Source organism: Ornithodoros turicata, chromosome 2 (genome assembly GCF_037126465.1).
Source record: "Ornithodoros turicata isolate Travis chromosome 2, ASM3712646v1, whole genome shotgun sequence".
NCBI classification, from domain to species: domain Eukaryota; kingdom Metazoa; phylum Arthropoda; class Arachnida; order Ixodida; family Argasidae; genus Ornithodoros; species Ornithodoros turicata.
In genome coordinates, this window is record NC_088202.1 from 104,188,886 (window position 1) to 104,207,712 (window position 18,827).

Sequence of the window (18,827 nt, forward strand, 5' to 3'; positions counted from 1 at the left end):
GACACCGTCGGTCGTTGCGCGAGCAAGAGATTACGCCTTTGTCCCGTTAACGAAAAAAGCGCGTCACGCGTCACGTGTTCGTGTTAACGAGAGCTCCGCCCCTCGTTGGCTCGCGAACGATGGAAGTGATTAAGCCCCCTGGTCTTAACGTCAAAAGAAACCAAGTGCCTACATCAGTTATGAAACAGCTAGCAGTGGACATGATGAATAGTCGGTATACTGACCACACTGCAGTTTTCACTGACGGATCCACCAGTCATAAATGTTCATCGTCTGCGTTTGTTACCCCAACGGACAATGTGTCGCATGAATACCGCCTCTCACACCGCACATCATCAACGTCGGTTGTGCTATATGCTATCCTGTTGTTTCTACGTAAGACATCGTATCACGCTCCGCGGACTCGTTTACTCCGCGATTACTCGAATTCAAAGGCTCCTCTTCAGCCAACATGGGGATTCGTGGATCTCTCGCCCCAGTCGTCACTGATATCCTCCATCAAGTTCAGCATCTAAGCGATCACTGTCATCATATATCCCTGCAGTGGGTCCCGGGTCACTGTTGTTTGAGCGGAAACGAAGAGGCCGACAGAACGGCAACGGCTGCCCAACAGTCTCTGACGGTTGTACCGATAGTGTTGTCGAGAGGAGGCAGGAGATCACTTCTGACTGAACTCATCCAGCCATTAGCTCGCCAGCAGTGGAGTCGGGACATTACTGACAGGTCTCATGTATTCGGTGGATCCAAATTCGGCAATTCTTGGCCCATGTCAGAGTCATGTGCAACACCGTCGATGTTCTTCTGATGTTTCTGCTCTTGTCTACCGGTTTGCTCCAGACGCTGTAGAGTCATACTGTGTATCTCGCCATTGGAGCTTCTTTCATATATATTTTTCTTCTTCAATTTCCTTTTTGCGGCGTAGCGCAGCCAGTGGAGGACAGCTCAATTGTTGTGCTTGTATACAACCGCACCTCAGTAGTCCTGGTCAATCTCCCTAGCGGATAAGCGCCATCCCGCTTGAGGAGCAAAAACAACAGCCCCCCCAACAACAACTTCAACTTCATTCTCATATCTCACATCTAATGCTTCGCGTGTAACGGGGTAGTGTACTGCGCTTCATGTCATAGTCATGATTGTTGTTGTTGTTTCTTCCCTTTCTCAAGAAACGTCAGCAGGAAGTCATTTTCTGTTATTACACCGAAACATGGAGACGTACCCGTGAAATAGCTACACGTTCGCAGCAAGTCGGAGTGCCATCTGCTACGCGTCCCAATGCGTTGATCAAGTTTCTCAACCAGGAGAACGGCCAGCAGCGCCTCTACAGGACATGCACACCGTCTATACCCTCTATAACTAAGGAGTGACTTTTTCGGGTTAAATGCTTTTCTCAGATTCGGGGGGTAAAAATCGGGCGCTATTTTTAAATCTGTAATTCGGGGAGAAATTGGGCGATAATTGTGCCTTCGGGCGTTTTTGTTTCTCCTCTTGTCTATTAAGTCCTTTCCTAATCTCTCTTTTCTGTTTTTTTCTTTTTTTGCTGGATCGTGACCTTCCAGCGGTAATCCCCGAAGGCATAGATAGTGTTGACACACATGGGTGTATTGCTGGGAACGTAAGTGACCCATTCTTACATGTGTTACACGTGGCGACCTTTATTCGTCTTCAGTGGAAACGTCACTTGAGGATTTCATAGTGACTGGAATTCGGGGAGAAATCGGGTTTAACCCGAATTGGTCGGAGGTAAATTCGGGGGGGAATAATCGGGCGGAATCGGGTTTAACCCGAAAAAGTCACTCCCTATCTAACCGTTTACCACCATTCTCTACTGGCATCCTACGACAACTACTATTCTCGACTATTATCCTCGGGAGATTGAACCCCCGAAACTCTCCTTCTGGCTACGCAACTGATCGCTGTAAAAGTGTCCAAGAGAAGAAGAAGAAGAAGAAAGGCACCTGAGCACGAGAGCAAGAACGCCCTGTGTGGCTGGTGGCCACTGTTCCTAGTGGTGGAAGAAGAAAAAGAAGAGAGCAAGAAGACTCATTTAGAGAGACCACAACGGTGAAGAACCATATACAAAGAACACCATGGGAAACATTGCTGGTGCACTCAAGTATGAGGACGCTAACATTGACATGAAGGAGTTCCTTGTGCAACCCGACACTGTTGGCGATGAAGGTGATACTAATCGCCGGTTGGCCCCCATAGCAGGTGCAGGGGACTCTCCTCACTTGGAACAGAAGAGGCCGGAGTCCTTCTCAGTGCTGGTCCAGGAACTTGTGGCTTCCTCCCCGCAACCTACAGCAACGCAACAGCGGGTTCGGGAAAGGCAGGAAGCGTCTTGTACCTGCCATGTCTTTTCTGAGGAAGCTGCAGAGACGCAGGAAGGGACGGAAGAACTGGGAGACGTGTTGGCTCAAAGTAGGGAGACACTGCCTCCTGGGACACCACCGCAGCAACAGGTAAGGCACAGGGACACAGCACAGCCATGGAGCAGTGCTGTGAGCAGTATTACGGCCGTATCCTTAAACGATCCTAGAGTCGACACCCCATCTCGGCTCCACTGAGTGGAGGAAAGAGCGCTCCTTCATATGAGAAGCCATGAGCCCTCAAGGCAACGCCTACGCTACCACATACACGCGAGGAAAGCTCGAAGGATTTCCTCCGTTCGGGGGCCGTTTCGAGTCAAGGTCGATTTTTGGAGCAAAAACCGGTTTCGGGGAGCAGCTCGAGTGGAGGGCCGGGTCGAGAATCGTTTAAGAATACGGCCCTGCTCAAGTCATTGATGCTGTTGATACAGCTCCCGTGGAAGGAATCCCTTTGCATATTCCACATAATGCATAGGCGCAGCATGACATCTGTGTACTATGTGCCACGCGAAGACATCAATATTTTTGTCACGGACTTCTCGAGAGATTGCGCGTAGTTTGCGAAGAGCGCTTAGAGACAGAGAAATGGAACGGGAAAAATCTGTCCGGCCCACGGAGGCAAGCGAGGCGCGCTGTCCACGCGTGTCAAATCGTGTAACCGCATCAGAATCTTTCCTGGTAAGGTCTATAGGCAGCCCGGGCATGTTTGTAGCGCTCAACGAGCCTTACTTTGTGCAAGATGAGTACTCTGACGAACCCACTGGCACCGCTGATCTAATCCAACCAGTTATTAATGCAGATTTCTCAGCCTCTATTTCACACTTCAAAATTGCGAATATATGATCTGAACTTGCCGAGGAACTAAGCAGAGGTCGGCACTTGTGACTCCCGCTCACCAGTGATTTTCCCCGAGAAATCGACCTCCGACGGGTGCCGACATTCCAAGGGGTGCTGCGTATATGTTTGAGTATATATGTATTGGTAGCGGCCAGACGGGGCTCGATACGGAAACCTCCCCTCGCACTCCCACCCCGCTGATCCTGGGTGCCCCCCCCCCCCCCACACACACGCACATACCTGTGCATACAGATGTAAGATGAAAATCCCCCACCCCACATATATCTACAATTTTTTCTCCTGATTTACACGATATGCGTCTCTCGGCCCGTGAAAGGTACAGGGTATTAGGAGATGGGAGGAAACAACAGAGTCGATGATTCTGAAATGTTTACTGACCACAAAACAGAACTGTAGTGCACGCCAAGCGCTCGCGCTATCGTCCTCTTCCATGTCATTCCTCAACAAGCCCCCGGCCGGCGATATGATGACGCGCCTCCGGTAACGCCACCAGCCCCACCAAACTTCGCTTCCTGCTTTAACCAATAGCCTGCAGACCTTCTGTTGGAAGTTCGACGGCGTCTGAGTCTTGATGAGCATCCTCGCAGTAGGGCAACTGGCATCCGAGTCGTAGAAAGACGTCTCTTGGCCCAGGTTTCCCATACGTCCAGTACGTCCCACACGGTGGACGCACCCGTCAATGCTTTGAAGCCATATCGTAACTGACTGAGTAACGCAAATCCTTGATGTCGACTCCACGGACTACTACTGCAGCTGCGACTATGAGATCGTATACCCGGGATAAGGGCGGCATTGTCTTGTGGACAGATCCGTAGCTGTAGTCATTGGCCACATTCGCTAACAGAATTGACGGCTCACGGTGCTCAGTCACGGGCACTCGATCCTATGGGGTCTCAAGGTTAGGGTGCGAGCTCTGCGGGTTCGGCAGTGCAAAGGAAACTCCTTCTCTACCGTCTGCTTCAGATGTGGCTTCGAGCCTGTGCTTCTTGTACCTACCGTGGTAACTACCCTTGTACCTACGTGGGGACAACGTTACGGTGCGTACTCTACCGATTTCGCCCCGTTGGGACTCTGTCGTTCCCGCGTTGCGTGGGGGACAACATTTTCAGGCGCTCGGACTTCGTCGTTCCCTCGTCCGTACCGCACGTGGGAACCTTTTCACATGCCCTGTCTGAGCGCACGTCATGAAGAGTCTGCTAGCGAGCGCGATCCTGATGTCCGATTTCTGAGAAGCCGTGGATACTGTGTGCCTTGCACGTCGCAGGACGCCACTCTTGAGGAGGTCGTACAGTCCTATCTCACCGAAAGGAGCGGACGGCACACGGAGTTCTGGATCGCTGGCTTCGACGGGCATAGTGTCGTATTTGTCGAGTGCTTGGAGAGATGCTCTTAGAGCTGAGCGATTCCTCACCCTTTGGCAGTGCAGGAGAAATATATATGGGGGTCTCCACGGGCCTGGGATTAGGTCCTGCTCGTGGTACGGGTTCAGTAGCGAAATCTCTTGCCATGTATCGTTCTTGCTGACAGTTGGAGCAGTCCTCTGGAGTGTCAGAATCTTCTCTGGGCGATCCGTCTCCAGAATCTCTGCCGTCCGACCTGCCTCCTACCTCAAAGTCAGCAATAGAGCAGTTCTGACGGTCTTCGTGTATACCACCGCAATCGACGAGAGAAGCAAGGGGAGGAAGGTTCTGTGCAACGAAGCGGTGACCCTTGAAACAGCAATGATGATGGCGTCTTGATGTTCTGAGGCCTCCAGGAACTCCTGTTCAAAGCCATCGTCATTGATTGCCTCCTGAATGGTGACGTCCAGGTCCTTCAGCTTTTTAGACCCTTCTTCCAGCCGATGAACGATGTTCACGATGTAGAGCACCTACTGCATCACCGGTGGCCTGTAGCGCACCTGACTTGGCGATTAGATGGATGATTTCCGAGCGTAGGATGCCACGGGTCTGCCGAAGACATCCATCGGTCACCGATGGTGGCGGTGAGACGACGAGGGCTCAACAAGGGCTCGTTAGGGTTCGTACTCTACCGATTTCGCCCCCGTTGGGACTTCGCCCCGTTCCTGCGTTGCGTGGGGGACAGAAAATTTTCAGGCGTTCGGACTTTGCCGTTCTTTCTTTCCTAACGCACGTAGGAACATCGTTAGGGTGCGTTCTCTGCCGATTTCGCCCCGATGGGACCCTGTCGTTCCTGCGTCGCGTGTTGGGGGATGAGTTTGAAAATTTTCAGGCGTTTGGACTTTGCCGTTCCCTCGTCCCTACCGCATGTGGGGAAATAGTTAAGGCGCGCACTCTGACGCTTTCGCCCCGTTGGGACTCTTGTCGTTCATGCGTCGCGTGGGGGGACTCTGAAAATTTTCAGGTGTTCGGACTTCATTTTCCCGCCGCCGTACTCCTGGAAATCGTCGGCAATTCGTTTCTTTCCATCCACAGCCAGTGCTGGATGAGCTCTCGGCCACTCGCCGGTAATGGAACTATGCCAATTCGTTTTTCCGCACACAGAGCGAGCGCTCGATGCCACACGGCCTAAGCGTCGGCGGCCTCCGCCGTTAGTAGTGCCATCGGCCGACGGCAAATCGTTTTTCCGCATCCAGCGAGGGAGCGGCGAGCCGGTATGAGCCACGCTGGTACGGTGGGCTTTGCGTGCTCGAGAGGTCCCCTTATAGATATACAGGGTGTCCAGGCTAACGTGCAACAGAGTCTAAACAAAATGCGGCGTGCGGCTAATGAAAACTGCAAATATTGTGCAGAATTGCGTGTTCTAATCTCTTGAATTTTTTTATGGTGACGGATCAATTAATTAGGCGCAATTAATTAGTTGTGAATTCGAAAATTGTAAAGATACAGTAACGCCGTTACAGGTATCGTAAAAGCTATCGGAAAAAGTAGCTTAGTTACAGTAACGAGTTACTTGGTAACGAGTTAACACTGCTTTTGAGTGCCTTTTGAGTTTATGGAACACGCTTCGGCGCATTCCTTCCTCAGAGTGACACTGTAGCAGCTATGGGACCGTACGGACTTAGACATGTGCCTAGGTAACCCAGTCATCCGTTTGCAAGTCCGTACGGTACCATTCGCTGCTAGCGCGCCACTCTAAGGAATGCGCCGGAGCGTGTTCCATAAACTTCTGTCCAGCACTGTACAAGCCTGCTCAAGACTAGTCCTTCAGCACACTTCCTACGATACGATTTAGGGTAGTAGACGAAGTACAAACATAATAGTCTTGCTCTTTTTCTGTGAAGTCCACCGTGGTGCTGGATGCGGAGTCACCACGTGCCATCAACCCGGGTCCCAGCCGGTGCACCTTTCTGCTACGTGGTCTCCTGGTGTCCATGGTTGTGCTTCTACTGAGCTCGGGGGTCTTGGTCAGCATAACATGGCGTCTCATCCAGGAGCCCCTGGGCTCGCAACTCGTTCGCAACGCGTCGTCCTTATTGAGGCTCTTGCTCAACGACACCGCACTGCCGGTTGCAAACGGCTCGGACACTTCTGAAGCATCTATTACAGAGACTTTTATGACATTGTAAGGAAGAGAAGCCTGAGGTCATCGCATAATACTCCTCGTCTTTTGTCTCGTAGGTGTGGGTGGTTGACAATATCGCCGATTGTCCCACAGTACACTATTGCACCATAAAATAATGGATAAATCCTATAACATACTTGATTCTCCCGTTCCAGTCCTTGGGCTAGCTTGTATTGAACAGGACGTGCCAAGGGAAATGTACTGACAGCCAAAAGAAAAATGCTCAGTACCTGGCACAGAGGTGTCATTAGCAAACCACATTTGTGTGATCATGTGGTTGTGCTACTCCACAACCCACACCAGATGAATGCCACATCGCAGGTGAACTAAGGTTTTAGCTTTCTAGGGTTGAGGGAGCTTGCTTTGGGATTTTACAAACTTAACACTTAGCCTCTTGTTGAATGCATACCTGATGAAACCATTATTCGTGGCATCCATTCATGTATTAGTAGCTATCGTGATATTAAATGCTGCCACTCTTGTCCAAATGTAGAGAGGCTATGTACGAAGGTGGTTCCATAAGTTTCCGGCCCGAGGTAGAAAACGCGCGCGAATTTGAAAATGCGAGTAAGGACGCGTGGCGCCATGTGTTGGAGGGCCGGAGCACCACCCTCAACCCTCTCCATGCTTTTGTCGGTTGGAGAGCGGCATTTCAAACAGCCAGGGTGCAGTCTTCAGTTAAAATGAAAAAAATCCGAGTACCGCGCTGTGATAAAATTCTTGACAAAAGAGGGACTTTCGCCTAAAGACATTAAAGCGCGACCGGACAACGTGTACAGGGAAGCCTCTCCGTCGTACGCAACGTTAAGACTGGGCTAAGCAGTTTCGACTGGGGCGAGAGTTCATTGAAGATGATCCACGCGATGGTCGTCCAGTGGAAGTTGTGACACAAGAAAATTTGTCTCTTGTCGAGGAGGAAATGCTGAGCGACAGGCGTCTGAAGGTGAAGGAAATCTCAGAAAGGCTGGGGCTTTCCAAAACAACCGTTTTTCGCATCATCGGCGAGGGCCTTCACATGAAAAAGGTCAGTGCGAGATGGGTGCCACGACTTCTCTCGTCAGTTCAAAAGCAACAGCGCGTCGTCTGTGCCAAAGAGTTTTTGGAGCTCTGTCAAGAGAACGAAGAAGAAATATTGAAGTCAATTGTTACAGGGGATGAGACTATGGTGCTCTACAATGATCCCCTTTCGAAAAAGAAGTCGATGGAATGGCGCAAACCAGGAGAAGTACCCCCAAGAAAAGCCAAGTTCACACAATCCACAAAGAAGATCATGGCAACAATATTTTGGGATTGTCACGGGATCCTCCTCATCGACTTCAAAGAGAGGAACACCACAGTCAATGCGACTTATTATGCTTCACTCCTGCACCGACTGCGAGACGCTATCAAGGAAAAGAGGCGCGGCAATTTGAGTCGAGGTGTCCGGTTGCTCCAGGACAATGCCCCTATCCACACGGCTTCTGTTGCCAAGGCTGCACTGAAGGAGTGCGGCTTCGAAGAAATCCACCACCCACCCTACAGTCCAGACTTTGTACCGCGTGACTACTTCCTGTTCTCAAACTTGAAGAGGGTCTCAGAGGACGGAGATTTCAAAACGATAGTGAGGTGCAAGAGGCAGTTTTCCAGCATTTTGCGTACAAAACTTCGGACTATTTTTTCAAGGGTATAAGAATGCTGGTTGAAAGGTGTCAAAAGTGCATCGAAGTTAAGGGTGACTATGTCGAAAAGTGATACACTTGTTTCTACTCTATGACAATTAAAAGTTAGTCGGGCCGGAAACTTATGGAACCACCCTCGTAGTTACATGAGTGCATGTTCATCGTATCAACCGTGCACAGCAAACAGTATGGAAGTTCCATTTCTGAGTTCTTTCGACTGTCTGTCAGGTGAAGCATGTGGTGGTTGTTTGGGCAATGATGTTCAGACCACTGAGAAATGGCCCATCTCAACCTAGTTCTTTCTGTTTAGTAATGGTGTAAAGACATTTCGGAAAGTAACTGTTGAGGTGCGTGGTTCAACGCCTCACACTGTCTGGCTCTTTTTTACTGCTATCTTCCATGTAGACATTTGGTTAGCAAAGAATGCAGATCCTTGGATACCATACTTTGACTACTGCTAGACCTTGCAGAAATGTTAAGAAAGTACTCTTCGCATGTGAAACAATCAACTTAGCATCCATATAACAGCCTTTATTCCATGCACCAAAGGTTCATCCCCTAAAGGTAACCTGGCAAACTTGAACACGAACAATGTCATTAGCCGGGTGGCCACCCCATCTGCCGTCCACCAAGAACATGGATGTGAAGATGGTACACAGACTGGCAACCATGGTGACCATCATTGACTACCAACCGAAAGCCCTTAGCCAGGCCAAGGTCCTTGGCTACCTTCTGAGCCACGTACATCAGATGTCCCAAGATCTGAAATGCAACAACGTGCACTTTTTTTTTTTTTGGCTGCTTCGAAATAGCCTTACCTCAACTTGCCCTCAAAGACATAATGTTAGTCAATATGTGCTCATAGGTCAGAACTACAGGACAGAACTACAATTTCTTCTGCTTCCAACATGCTTTGTAGTAATGTACTGATTGAACTAGTGAAGGACAGAACAACTTATTAAGCAGAAATGTTGAAATGTCCTATACAAAGTTGTGTTTGACTTGAGTTGTACAGACTGTCGTAAATTCATTCAACTTGAGGGAGAATTCGCTCCCCAATGAAACTGGAAAAAAACGCGCTGGATGTAGTGTAATAGACAATGAACAACTTCCCGTCAATCCTTTTCGTTCGAAACAGACATACCATAATTTCACACCTATAAGCAACGGATTATCTGTCAAAATACCTTCCAAGAGGTGGGGTGCAGCTTATCTGACTCAATATTATCCAGGACAGTGGAGAAAACTGCTTGGAAATGTGGCCACTGACAGTAATCCCCGTGCTTTTCTAGGCAACTGACCTTCTTGGGAAGGGTCCGTGGTCCCTAGGATGACTCAGTCACCGGGCCTTTGCCATTCTCAATGGTATGACCTCGTTGCTATGAACCGGTCGCTTACAATAGGCCACAGGCTCAAGTCTGCCATTGGGTGGAATCGACGTGGAAGAACATTTCTACAGATGTGATTCAAGCTGCTTTCCGAAAGTGTTTGACCGATCCAGTCTGCGACGGCGACATCGAGGAACTGTCGTTTTCAGAAAGAAGTGGTTATGAGTTGATGGCGTAATCTTTAATATCGTTGTCTGCGCAATAAAATATATGAATGGAAAATTTTGTGTGGGTCTTTCGACATTGATGAGTTCACATTTATGAGCACATCCGATAGAATAGCTGCGGCTTATCTGCGGTGCGGCTTATAGGTGTGAAATTACGGTATTTTCTGAGTTTTCAGTATCTTCTTGTGGGCATTGGCAGCATGGCCGAGCGCTGGGGGAGGAGCATATTACGGGAGGGGGCGCTCAGCTCGATCCCCGAAAACTGCGGAAAACGGACTGCCCTCTTGACATCACATTTTTCTACCGTGTGCGTTCTGTTCCGTGGAAGAGCCTACTTGCATGGATCTTATTGCTTTCAGGTGCCTACAATAAATCATACTGCTTGAGCTGTGGGGAACAAATGCACGGACATGACAGAGTTCGAAATACACTAACGTTTGCAACAGAAATCAACGAAGCAATGCTTGGAGAGCAAACCATCCCTTTAAGCCTAATATGGACATCCATGATATCAATAGTGTTTTCTAGATGGTCTACTGGTATAGCTGACACACTATGCTGCTTACCATTGCTTACCATTCATAGGCTTCAAATCTGTGTGCACAGGAAGTTTACAGTTGCAGTATTTGTCAATAGCTCTGGGGAACCCACTACATCATTTCAAGGCAGGTGTATTCAAATGGAGTGCCTGTTCCTGCTTTAGTCGATACATCCGTCTTACATTACTAGATAGCGGATTTCCAGGCCTATGCCTTTACGTCAGGAGACGTACAGGTGCTGCCTTTCAATGTTCTAGCACAAATCAGGTCGAAGAGGACCCATTAGTACCCTAATGTTAAGTGCCTTTTTCGAAAATAGGCGGCGATAAGTGCCTAAACGGGTACTTTACTTGCTGCTTCGTGTTTATTTAATAGTTTTCGAGAAAAAAAAAAAAAAAGACAAAAAGTTCGTAAAGCTGAGGCCACACTTTGCCCCGCTTCATCACATAATGCAAGTGTCTCCACCTGTGAGAGAAAGTGAATTCTTTTCCGCCTGCGTTCCTTGCACACGGTGCAAGACCGTGTCTACGGTTGCAGCTGAGCTTAGTGGTGACCAGAGCTGTGTAAGTTACTCACAAAGTGTAATTATGTTACAGTTACAGGACTTTAAAAGTAACTAAGTTACAGGAAAAGTTACTTAGATGAGATGATGTACTTCAGTAACAGTTCCAGTTACTTGTGAAACGTCACTGAGTTACTTCCCTTCCGGTTACTCATGTTCATGGTGACCACATGTAAAACTTTTGAACTATCAAACGTACTACTTGTTGAAAACAAACTTCTGAAACAACCGACATACTCACTCGCTTGGTAGTCGAGCTGATAATGCTGATAAATTTGTCCTTAACAGCAGGACATTTTTTAAGTTCTCATTAGAATCACTCTGTAATGTTCCACCCCAGGACCGAACCTTCACATGGAAATTCGATTGAAGAAGTAACTTTCCTCAGAGTACAAGCTTACCAAAAAAAAAGTAATCAAAATACAGTTGGCTAGTTCCATCTCAAATCGAACAAGTTGGTACATTTGATGTCTCGAATAAACGGGGAAACAAATATATGTTGAAGCCATCGGTGAGTTAGGAGAAATAAACGCTTTCGGAATTCTGTGCGCTGCGCGGTTCGGGAAATAGGAGAGGAGGAAAAAAACTGCCTCTCAGAAGATGATGTCGTTGCGCGAAGGTTTGTGCATCCCCTGCAAGACTATTTTGTGTCGCATTGTAGTGATTTCTGGATCTGGCTTTAGACCACCTAGGGCTCAAGAGGCGCCTGCGTTGGCAGTGGTGTGTCCCCATGTTTATTCGTCTGGAAAACAAATATCAAAGTTGACTCAAAGCATCAGAAAGCACCATATTCACTGCAACTTTCTGGACAATGTACAAAATGGATAAGATTGAGCTTTATGCCATTTGATTTGTCATTGACAGGGCTATCGAATGATATATAATTTGTTGCTCTACTCTATCAGGAACGTAAGCGATAACTCTTTCAGTAGCACCATATCTCCGAAAAATGACGAATTTCGGAAGCCTTTACCTAAAAAACCCCATCACAAAAATTGCCTCGAAAAATTTGATATGTCGTAGATAGTCCCTTAGGCTACACACAGAAGAAATCAAAATTCTGACTTGATCGGTAGGTGCACTGCGAATTTTTTGCCGGCCGTATACACGGAGCCCAATCGAGCAGTGCCACCGTTTCCTGGGGCCACGGGGTCAAATCGAATTTTCCTAACAGACTTTCAACTTCTGTCTTCACATGAAAACTAATTGCTATCAAGCGAAGCCGTTCTGAGCATTTGCGTCCATAACAGTGTTATAATCACTGAATGTAGACCAACCAGATACGCTTGCATTTTTCACCGAACGTCACACATGCATTGCAGGTGCTGAGCCCGTGAAGAATAGAATGCTTTTGCACGTTTCTAAGATGTATACTTGTTCACGGTGATCACATAGAAGCATTTTTGCTGTACACATCACGTCAGAAGAGACGCAGTGACTTCGAACATTCCTTAAAACCTTTTCTTTGCTACGGTCCCGTGACCCCAGATGTCGAAAATCGCACAGAGGAAAGTGTCGTTGTGTACTGTCTTACGCACACACTCAAGGCTGCCTTTCGTGAACCTTGCCGAAACAGCCTGACTGGCACTGTTGACCAACATCCACGATCTTCGGTTCGACACGCTGCAACCATGGGGAGGTCCTAATCGCATTAACTCCCTGGAGACAGCTCGTGCCAAGTTTCGCATCATCCTTGGCTACAGAAGAGCACTGAGTGCCCTTTATATACCGTGTGTAAGACATCTGCATTACTGTGCTGTATCGTTCGTGGCATCACACCTGCCTCGCGTCCACTGAAAAACGCTAGCACATCTGGTTGTTGCACAAACTACATTCAGTGATTTTTGACACTGTCATGAATGCAAACACTCAGAACGACTTCAAATGATAGCAGTTAGTTTTCATAGAAAGACAAAAGCTGAGCTGTTTGAAAAATTCAATTTTGCCCCACGCGAGAGATGGTGCCACCGCTTGATAGCGCTGGCAAGAAATTCACAGTGCGCCTCCCGTTCGTATCCGAATTTTGATTTTTCTTCTGTGTGTAGTCTAAGGGTCTACCTACGACATATCAGATTTTATTTTTGGTGGGGTATTTTAGATAAATGCTTCCGAAATTGTGATTTTTCGGAGGTATGGTGCTACTTAAAGAGGTATTGCTTACGTTCCCGATAGAGTAGAGCATCAAATTATATACCATTCGATAGCCCTATGAATGCCAAATTAAATGCCATAAAGCTCAATCTTATCCGTCTGATACATCGTCCGAAAAGTTGCAGTGAATATGGTGTTTTTGGCGCTTTGAGTCAACTTTGATATTTTTTTCCAGAAAACAAAAGCTGCCACAGCACTGCCAATGCAGGTGCCTCTTGTGCCCTGGGTGCTCTAAATCCAGAACAAGAAATCACTAGAATGCGACAAGAAATAGCCTTGCAGGGGTCGCTCAAACCCGCGTGCAATGACGTCATCTTCTGAGAGGCAGTTTTTTTCCCCCTCTCCTATTTCCCAAACTGCGCAGCCCAGAGAATTCCAAAAGCGTTTATTTCTCCTAACTCATCGATGGCTTCAATATATATATTTTTTTCCCGTTCATTCGAGACATCAAATGTACCGGCTTGTTCGATTTGAGATGGAACTAGCCAGTTGACACACGTTTTAGAAAGTACAGTAGTTGGTTACAGTAATTAGTTACACAAAAAGGAATTAGTTAGTGATTGATTGATTGATTGAGATATAAAAAATATGGAGATGCGAGACTTACAGTAATACAGTTACTTCTAATTAGTTACTTTACAGCTCTGGTCGTGACGCTCCTTCTGTTCCCGACGATATCCCAGGCACGCACCATCCAATCGGTCAACGTCGGGAGGTCATTCTCGGCATGTAGGACAATTCGTAGTAACAAGCGACAGAATTTCACGCCGTAACGCCTTCATACATTAATGCTTGTTTTCTGCTGTCTTCATGCTTGCAATAAGAATACGTGTGCACGGTGCTTGTAGTTCAATTCCAAAATAAAGATTGCCATGCGATCAGAGCGGTTTTGTGGACGCCAAAATCTCCATACTATTTTTCTTCCTATTTCTCTCTCTCGCTGGCAGTGTGGAATCTTTGCAGTGCAATCTAAGAATGACTACAGAAGTTAGGACACAAGCATATTATTTCTGAGCAGCAACTGTCACAGAAGTGCACGCGATAGAGTGGTATGTTACTGTTGAGCTTGGAGGAAGGAAAACTAAGGAGGGAGCACGACCGTTTCTTTCCGAATCACAAAAGTGTAGTGGAAGTGACGACAGATAGTACGCATCATGAGGACGTCATATCGATCAGGTGACTGGAGGCAGCCAATCTGCGGTGAGACTTCGCCACAACTGGGACAAACAAACTGGGGCAGCTGCCGGCGTGGATGGAGTTTTGTGGCGCCTGGCGAGATGCTAGAGAACTGGGAGAGGAGAATTGTTTGTCCCAGTTGCTTCTCCTCACCCAAACTTCCGGAATCGTGCAAAATGACGTCACACTCTCTCCTTATTTTCCTTCCTCCATGCTGTCGAGCAACCAATGCTGACGACATCGCTCGTAATGCTGGTAGCGCAATATTAAGCGTGCCTACTGTGAGAAAATTCGTGCCTTTCTAGGCCGCTTTTAGTGCCTTCGTAGGCGCCTAAAACGCGTTTTTTTGGTGCCTTAAAATCCGCTCTCTATACACAACACAAGGCACGTTACGCTGAAGAGCCCGAAAAGTGGCCCAAGCCTGTGCTTGTATAACTTCTATCGAAAAGTACGGAGAACAAACCTTATTTTGTGCTACGCTGCAACTAGTTGCATACAGAAGTTCGTTCCTGAGTGTTCATAAACATTACATCTGTGCCATGTACAAGGGTTGTTCAAGCTTAACGGAGAATTTTATTTCTTTAAATACAATGTAAAATTCGAGAAGCACCAAACTATGTCACTTTTTCAAAGTATTCACCTTGCGCACCTAGACACCGCTGCCATCGCTGTGGAAACCCTTTGATGCCCTCGTAGCCCCTGCAGGACATCTTTCTGGAGGGCTTCATCTATTTGGACTTTCCTCCAAGGTGCCCAAATATAAGGGGCTCAAACAAATGGTAATCGCTTGGGGCTAAATCTGGGCTGTAAGGGGCATGGGGCAAAACCTCCCAGCACATTTCGGCAAGGGTTGCTACGATCAAATTTGCAGTGTGAGGCCGGGCTTTGTCATGAAGAAAAATCACCCTTCCGGACAACACCTCAGGCCTTCTCTTGCAAATTGCGTTTCACATGGCACCTTTTATCAACGTGCCGTAGTACTGGGAATTAATCGTGACCCCTTGCTCCAAAAAGACCACATGGATGATGCCCAGCATGTCCCAGCAGACGGCTGTGTCTTGCTTTTCTTTGGCGGTGGGGAAGCTTTATGTCGCTATTCCATGCTGCTTCTTTTTGTCTCAGGGGTGAAATAGACCTAGGTTTTTAGGTCTGTGCATCCAAGTTTCATCACGTGTGACGATTGATTGCAAAACTTTGTCCCTGTCGCATTGAAACTTTCAGCAGCTGCTCAGAGACTGCCATGCGTGCTCCTTTCTGGGCACAAGTGAGGTATCGGGGAACCTATCTTGCATAGACTTTGCAGAAGAGTAAGTGCTTATGAATGATTGTCTCCACACTGGCGACACTAATATTACGCTGCGCTGCAATGTTCCGAACTGTTACCTGAACGTTCTCGAGGATGGCTTGCTCAATGCCTGCAATGTTCACTGGCGTGACTGCAGTTGGACGAACGGGCCCATGTAGTGTCCATGTAGTGCCCATGCCAAACTGTCTGCACCATTCGTACACTCTTCCCTTTAACATTGTTTGTTCCCTATACTGTGCTTGTAATCTTTTGCAAAATCTCAGCCGGTTCGACGTTCTCCTTTCCAAGGAACTTTCACTGATTTTTCTCGAGCAAAAGTCTCGGTCAACCTCGAACAACCCTTGTGTTACAGTTCGCAGTGCACTATATTACACGTGTTGCTTGAGTTTCGGCAACACAGGATCCATATACGTAATCTCACAGAAATGCAGGAGTTACACTAACATATCAACCTGCGATGATCAGTAAGTACTTACAGCTTCATCAGCCTTTGATACTACTGAAAGTTGTGGAATAGGCTTTCTTGGAATTACCAAAAAATGGGTCGGTGCTTGGGGGTTTACGTCATGGAAGGCGACACACTGCAAGAGAAGAATGAGTTGCTGACAAAAACAACGATTCAGGAACGCATTATCGAAATGAACAGAATGAATGCAACGACACTTCAGCCCGATGACGGCACCGCATTGAACGTGGGGAGGAACCTAACCTTCACATCTTCGCTAATATCTTTCCGAACTACAGATCTAACCCGATAGTGGGCAATGCCAAAAGAAATAAAACGCAAGCAAGCGGGTGTAGGTTACATTTCCTTGAGAATTTCATTAGGTGGAGATAGTCCATCAGAACGCGTTACCTGGTCATCTTCGTAGATGAATTTTGTTGGTATCTCGCCTCTGACAATCTTTCCGAAAATCGTATCCCCCGTATGGGAGGCTAGCTGGGCTTTCTGTACTTCGCTGGCCATGCTATATGACGGCCATAAACACAACAAGACCGCGAACCGTGCGAACAGCACGACGATAACAAATATGGTGAAAAGCAAACGTCTGCACGACAGCCAGCGCCATCTACCCCAAGAACATCGAGGTTACATGACCATGCATGGTTACATTATGGTGGCTAGATGAATATTTGTCTGGTGTGAGGAGCGGCCGCAGCCTCCTACCCGACGGAGCGGGACTGTTGCGGAAGACGGCCACCAGGCGCGCTGCTCCACGGATGTATGCTAGTTTCTGTGGGCTCTGGCTAGTCCCCAGGCGGAGTTCGTTCGTGCGTGACGTATCAGAGGGTGGGATAAAGACGCTGTCGCGTCTTTGAAGTGCTTTATTTTACCTTATCGTCGGCTCTGCATTGTTTTGTGGAATGGTGAACCTTGAGAAGACATCTAACGCCAGTGTGAAGAAAAAGCAGCGTGCAAAAACGAACAGAGCGCAGACCATCCTTCGTCGTATATGAAAGAATTCAACATGGGTGGCCTACGCTACTGTTCATAAACACTCTTCAAGCTTGTCTTCAAGCTTGAAGATATCTTCACAAGGTTCTTTTCATGCCGTAAAAGGCATGCAGACAGCCTATACTAGAAGTCATGACATCTGCTATGGGCAGTGATGGGCAGTACTTTATGTACCAAGTACCCAAGTAGTACTTTAAGTACATTTCTGTGTACTTGTACTTTACCTTAAGTACATTTTAAACCGTGTACTTTGTATCGTACTTAAAGTACTCTTTTCCGAGTACTTTCTTATCAAGTACTCAAGTACCCAAACTGGACTCCAGACAAAAAGTCACAAAAGAGTATCAAAAATGCACCCTACTAAAAGCGCTAAAATGACAACAAGAAAACGAAAACCCACAGATAGCGCTATTTGTGTGTTTTCGTCTTCTTGCCTTCATTTTAGCGCTGAACAGCCCAGTTGACTGATTACCTCTCAACACGTAACTGCAAATTATGTCATCTGATTAAGTTCATATTCACAGGTTAGCACTTAAGCTAGGACTTCATGGCATTAGAGCATTTGTCAAGAATGCTCGCTAAAGTTTTGCCAAAAAAGCAAGACACATATACTAAACAGTGAAATGCAAAGTGATACAAATTAAATTCACAATGTACTTGATGAATACTTGAAGTACTTTGCCTAGTACTTTGCACATCACTGGCTAGGGGGAGCCTTATGGAAATGTTGGCCGTCAAGCCCATAGTGAGTATTTCACGATGAACATCGTAAAATTCTATGCTGTGATGAGAATGCACTTCCTCGTAAAGAGCATTAACCGTTCTCGCGCAGAGCGGAGCAAAAGCAGAAACTTCCAAAGGAGCCGCGTCTCCAGTGAATACACTTATGTGAGCATTCAGACCCATGTACAAATATTCTTTTTCATTGTGTGAATATGTATGTACATATATATCATGATGAGGGGACGAAACAGGTTATTTCTATTGCTGTGTATAATAAATCTTGTTTTGGCATTGCCAGGTTGAAGTTTCGATATGATCGTGTCTTCACTGACTGATAGGAAACTTTATACACCGAGGAACAAAAAGAAAGATCAACAGGCCTTGTTGTTATGACATTAAAAAAAGAAAACTAAAAGTAAGAATGGACGAAAAAAAAGTAACCTGATAAAAGGAAGAGATATAAAAGTTGAAAAGGGAGGTTGCCATCAGCTTTGTCACGTCCGAGCTACGCATGGGATATACCAAGCTGAGTACCTGATCCGTTGCATGCTTGGATAAGCGATCTTCAATGTGTTTTAAGCTATTCGTTTTCCATTGATATTTACCTCTCACTATTCCATTCCTCCGCAAAACTTCTTGGCCACACGGGCGAAAACGGCCCGTTCAGCAGACGCGCTTCGGGAGCGTTCGGGAGAATCTTCGCATACATCCGTGTTGGCGCGCCACCTGACGGCATCTTCCGCGAACGGGCCGCCTCGGCTGCGGCGCTCCTCACACCAGACAATATTCATCTAGCCACCATAGTTACATGGCGCATCTCTCCTCGCGTTTTTTCTACGTTTATTTCTGCTTTATTTTCTTCAAACTCTTTCAGAACAGACCCATCGCGGTGAGGGCGAGGGAAAAGCCTGGAACAGCCCCCTTACAGCCCCCTCACCAGTGGTTTATC

At 47.2% G+C, this 18,827-nt stretch overlaps 2 protein-coding genes across 4 annotated transcripts; one reads left to right on the forward strand and one right to left on the reverse strand.

The window, feature by feature from the left end:
* Positions 1–1,974: 1,974 nt before the first annotated feature.
* Positions 1,975–7,740, forward strand: LOC135383921 (uncharacterized). 3 transcript variants are annotated; one of them, XR_010420150.1, is made up of 4 exons: positions 1,975–2,462; positions 6,472–6,808; positions 6,908–7,073; positions 7,666–7,740. XR_010420150.1 is itself a non-coding variant. In XM_064613206.1 (2 exons), exons 1-2 carry the CDS (start codon positions 2,088–2,090, stop codon positions 6,754–6,756), a joined length of 660 nt encoding a protein of 219 aa, XP_064469276.1. In that variant the 5' UTR covers positions 1,975–2,087; the 3' UTR covers positions 6,757–6,901. The 3 variants fall into 3 exon arrangements, 1 of the variants encoding a protein (XP_064469276.1); XR_010420149.1 differs by lacking the exon at positions 7,666–7,740 and having other exon boundaries at positions 6,908–7,099; XM_064613206.1 differs by lacking the exons at positions 6,908–7,073; positions 7,666–7,740 and having other exon boundaries at positions 6,472–6,901.
* A 1,185-nt stretch (positions 7,741–8,925) lies between these two features.
* On the reverse strand, positions 8,926–16,774 carry LOC135385893 (adenosine 5'-monophosphoramidase HINT1-like). Its single transcript, XM_064615498.1, has 3 exons — positions 16,556–16,774; positions 16,176–16,280; positions 8,926–9,172 (listed from the first exon to the last, which is right to left on the reverse strand). The coding sequence occupies exons 1-3, from the start codon at positions 16,664–16,666 to the stop codon at positions 9,008–9,010; spliced, it is 381 nt and encodes a 126-aa protein (XP_064471568.1). The 5' UTR covers positions 16,667–16,774; the 3' UTR covers positions 8,926–9,007.
* Between the last annotated feature and the right edge of the window lie 2,053 nt (positions 16,775–18,827).

Coding starts and splice junctions, on each gene's coding strand:
- LOC135385893 (XM_064615498.1), bottom strand. CDS start 16,666: ATGGCCAGCGAAGTACAGAAAGCCCAGCTAGCCTCCCATACGGGGGAT. Junction 16,281..16,555: donor TCATCTACGAAGATGACCAG/GTAACGCGTTCT, acceptor CTTCTCTTGCAG/TGTGTCGCCTTCCATGACGT. Junction 9,173..16,175: donor TATCAAAGGCTGATGAAGCT/GTAAGTACTTAC, acceptor GTTGCATTTCAG/ATCTTGGGACATCTGATGTA.
- LOC135383921 (XM_064613206.1), top strand. CDS start 2,088: ATGGGAAACATTGCTGGTGCACTCAAGTATGAGGACGCTAACATTGAC. Junction 2,463..6,471: donor GGACACCACCGCAGCAACAG/GTAAGGCACAGG, acceptor TTTTCTGTGAAG/TCCACCGTGGTGCTGGATGC.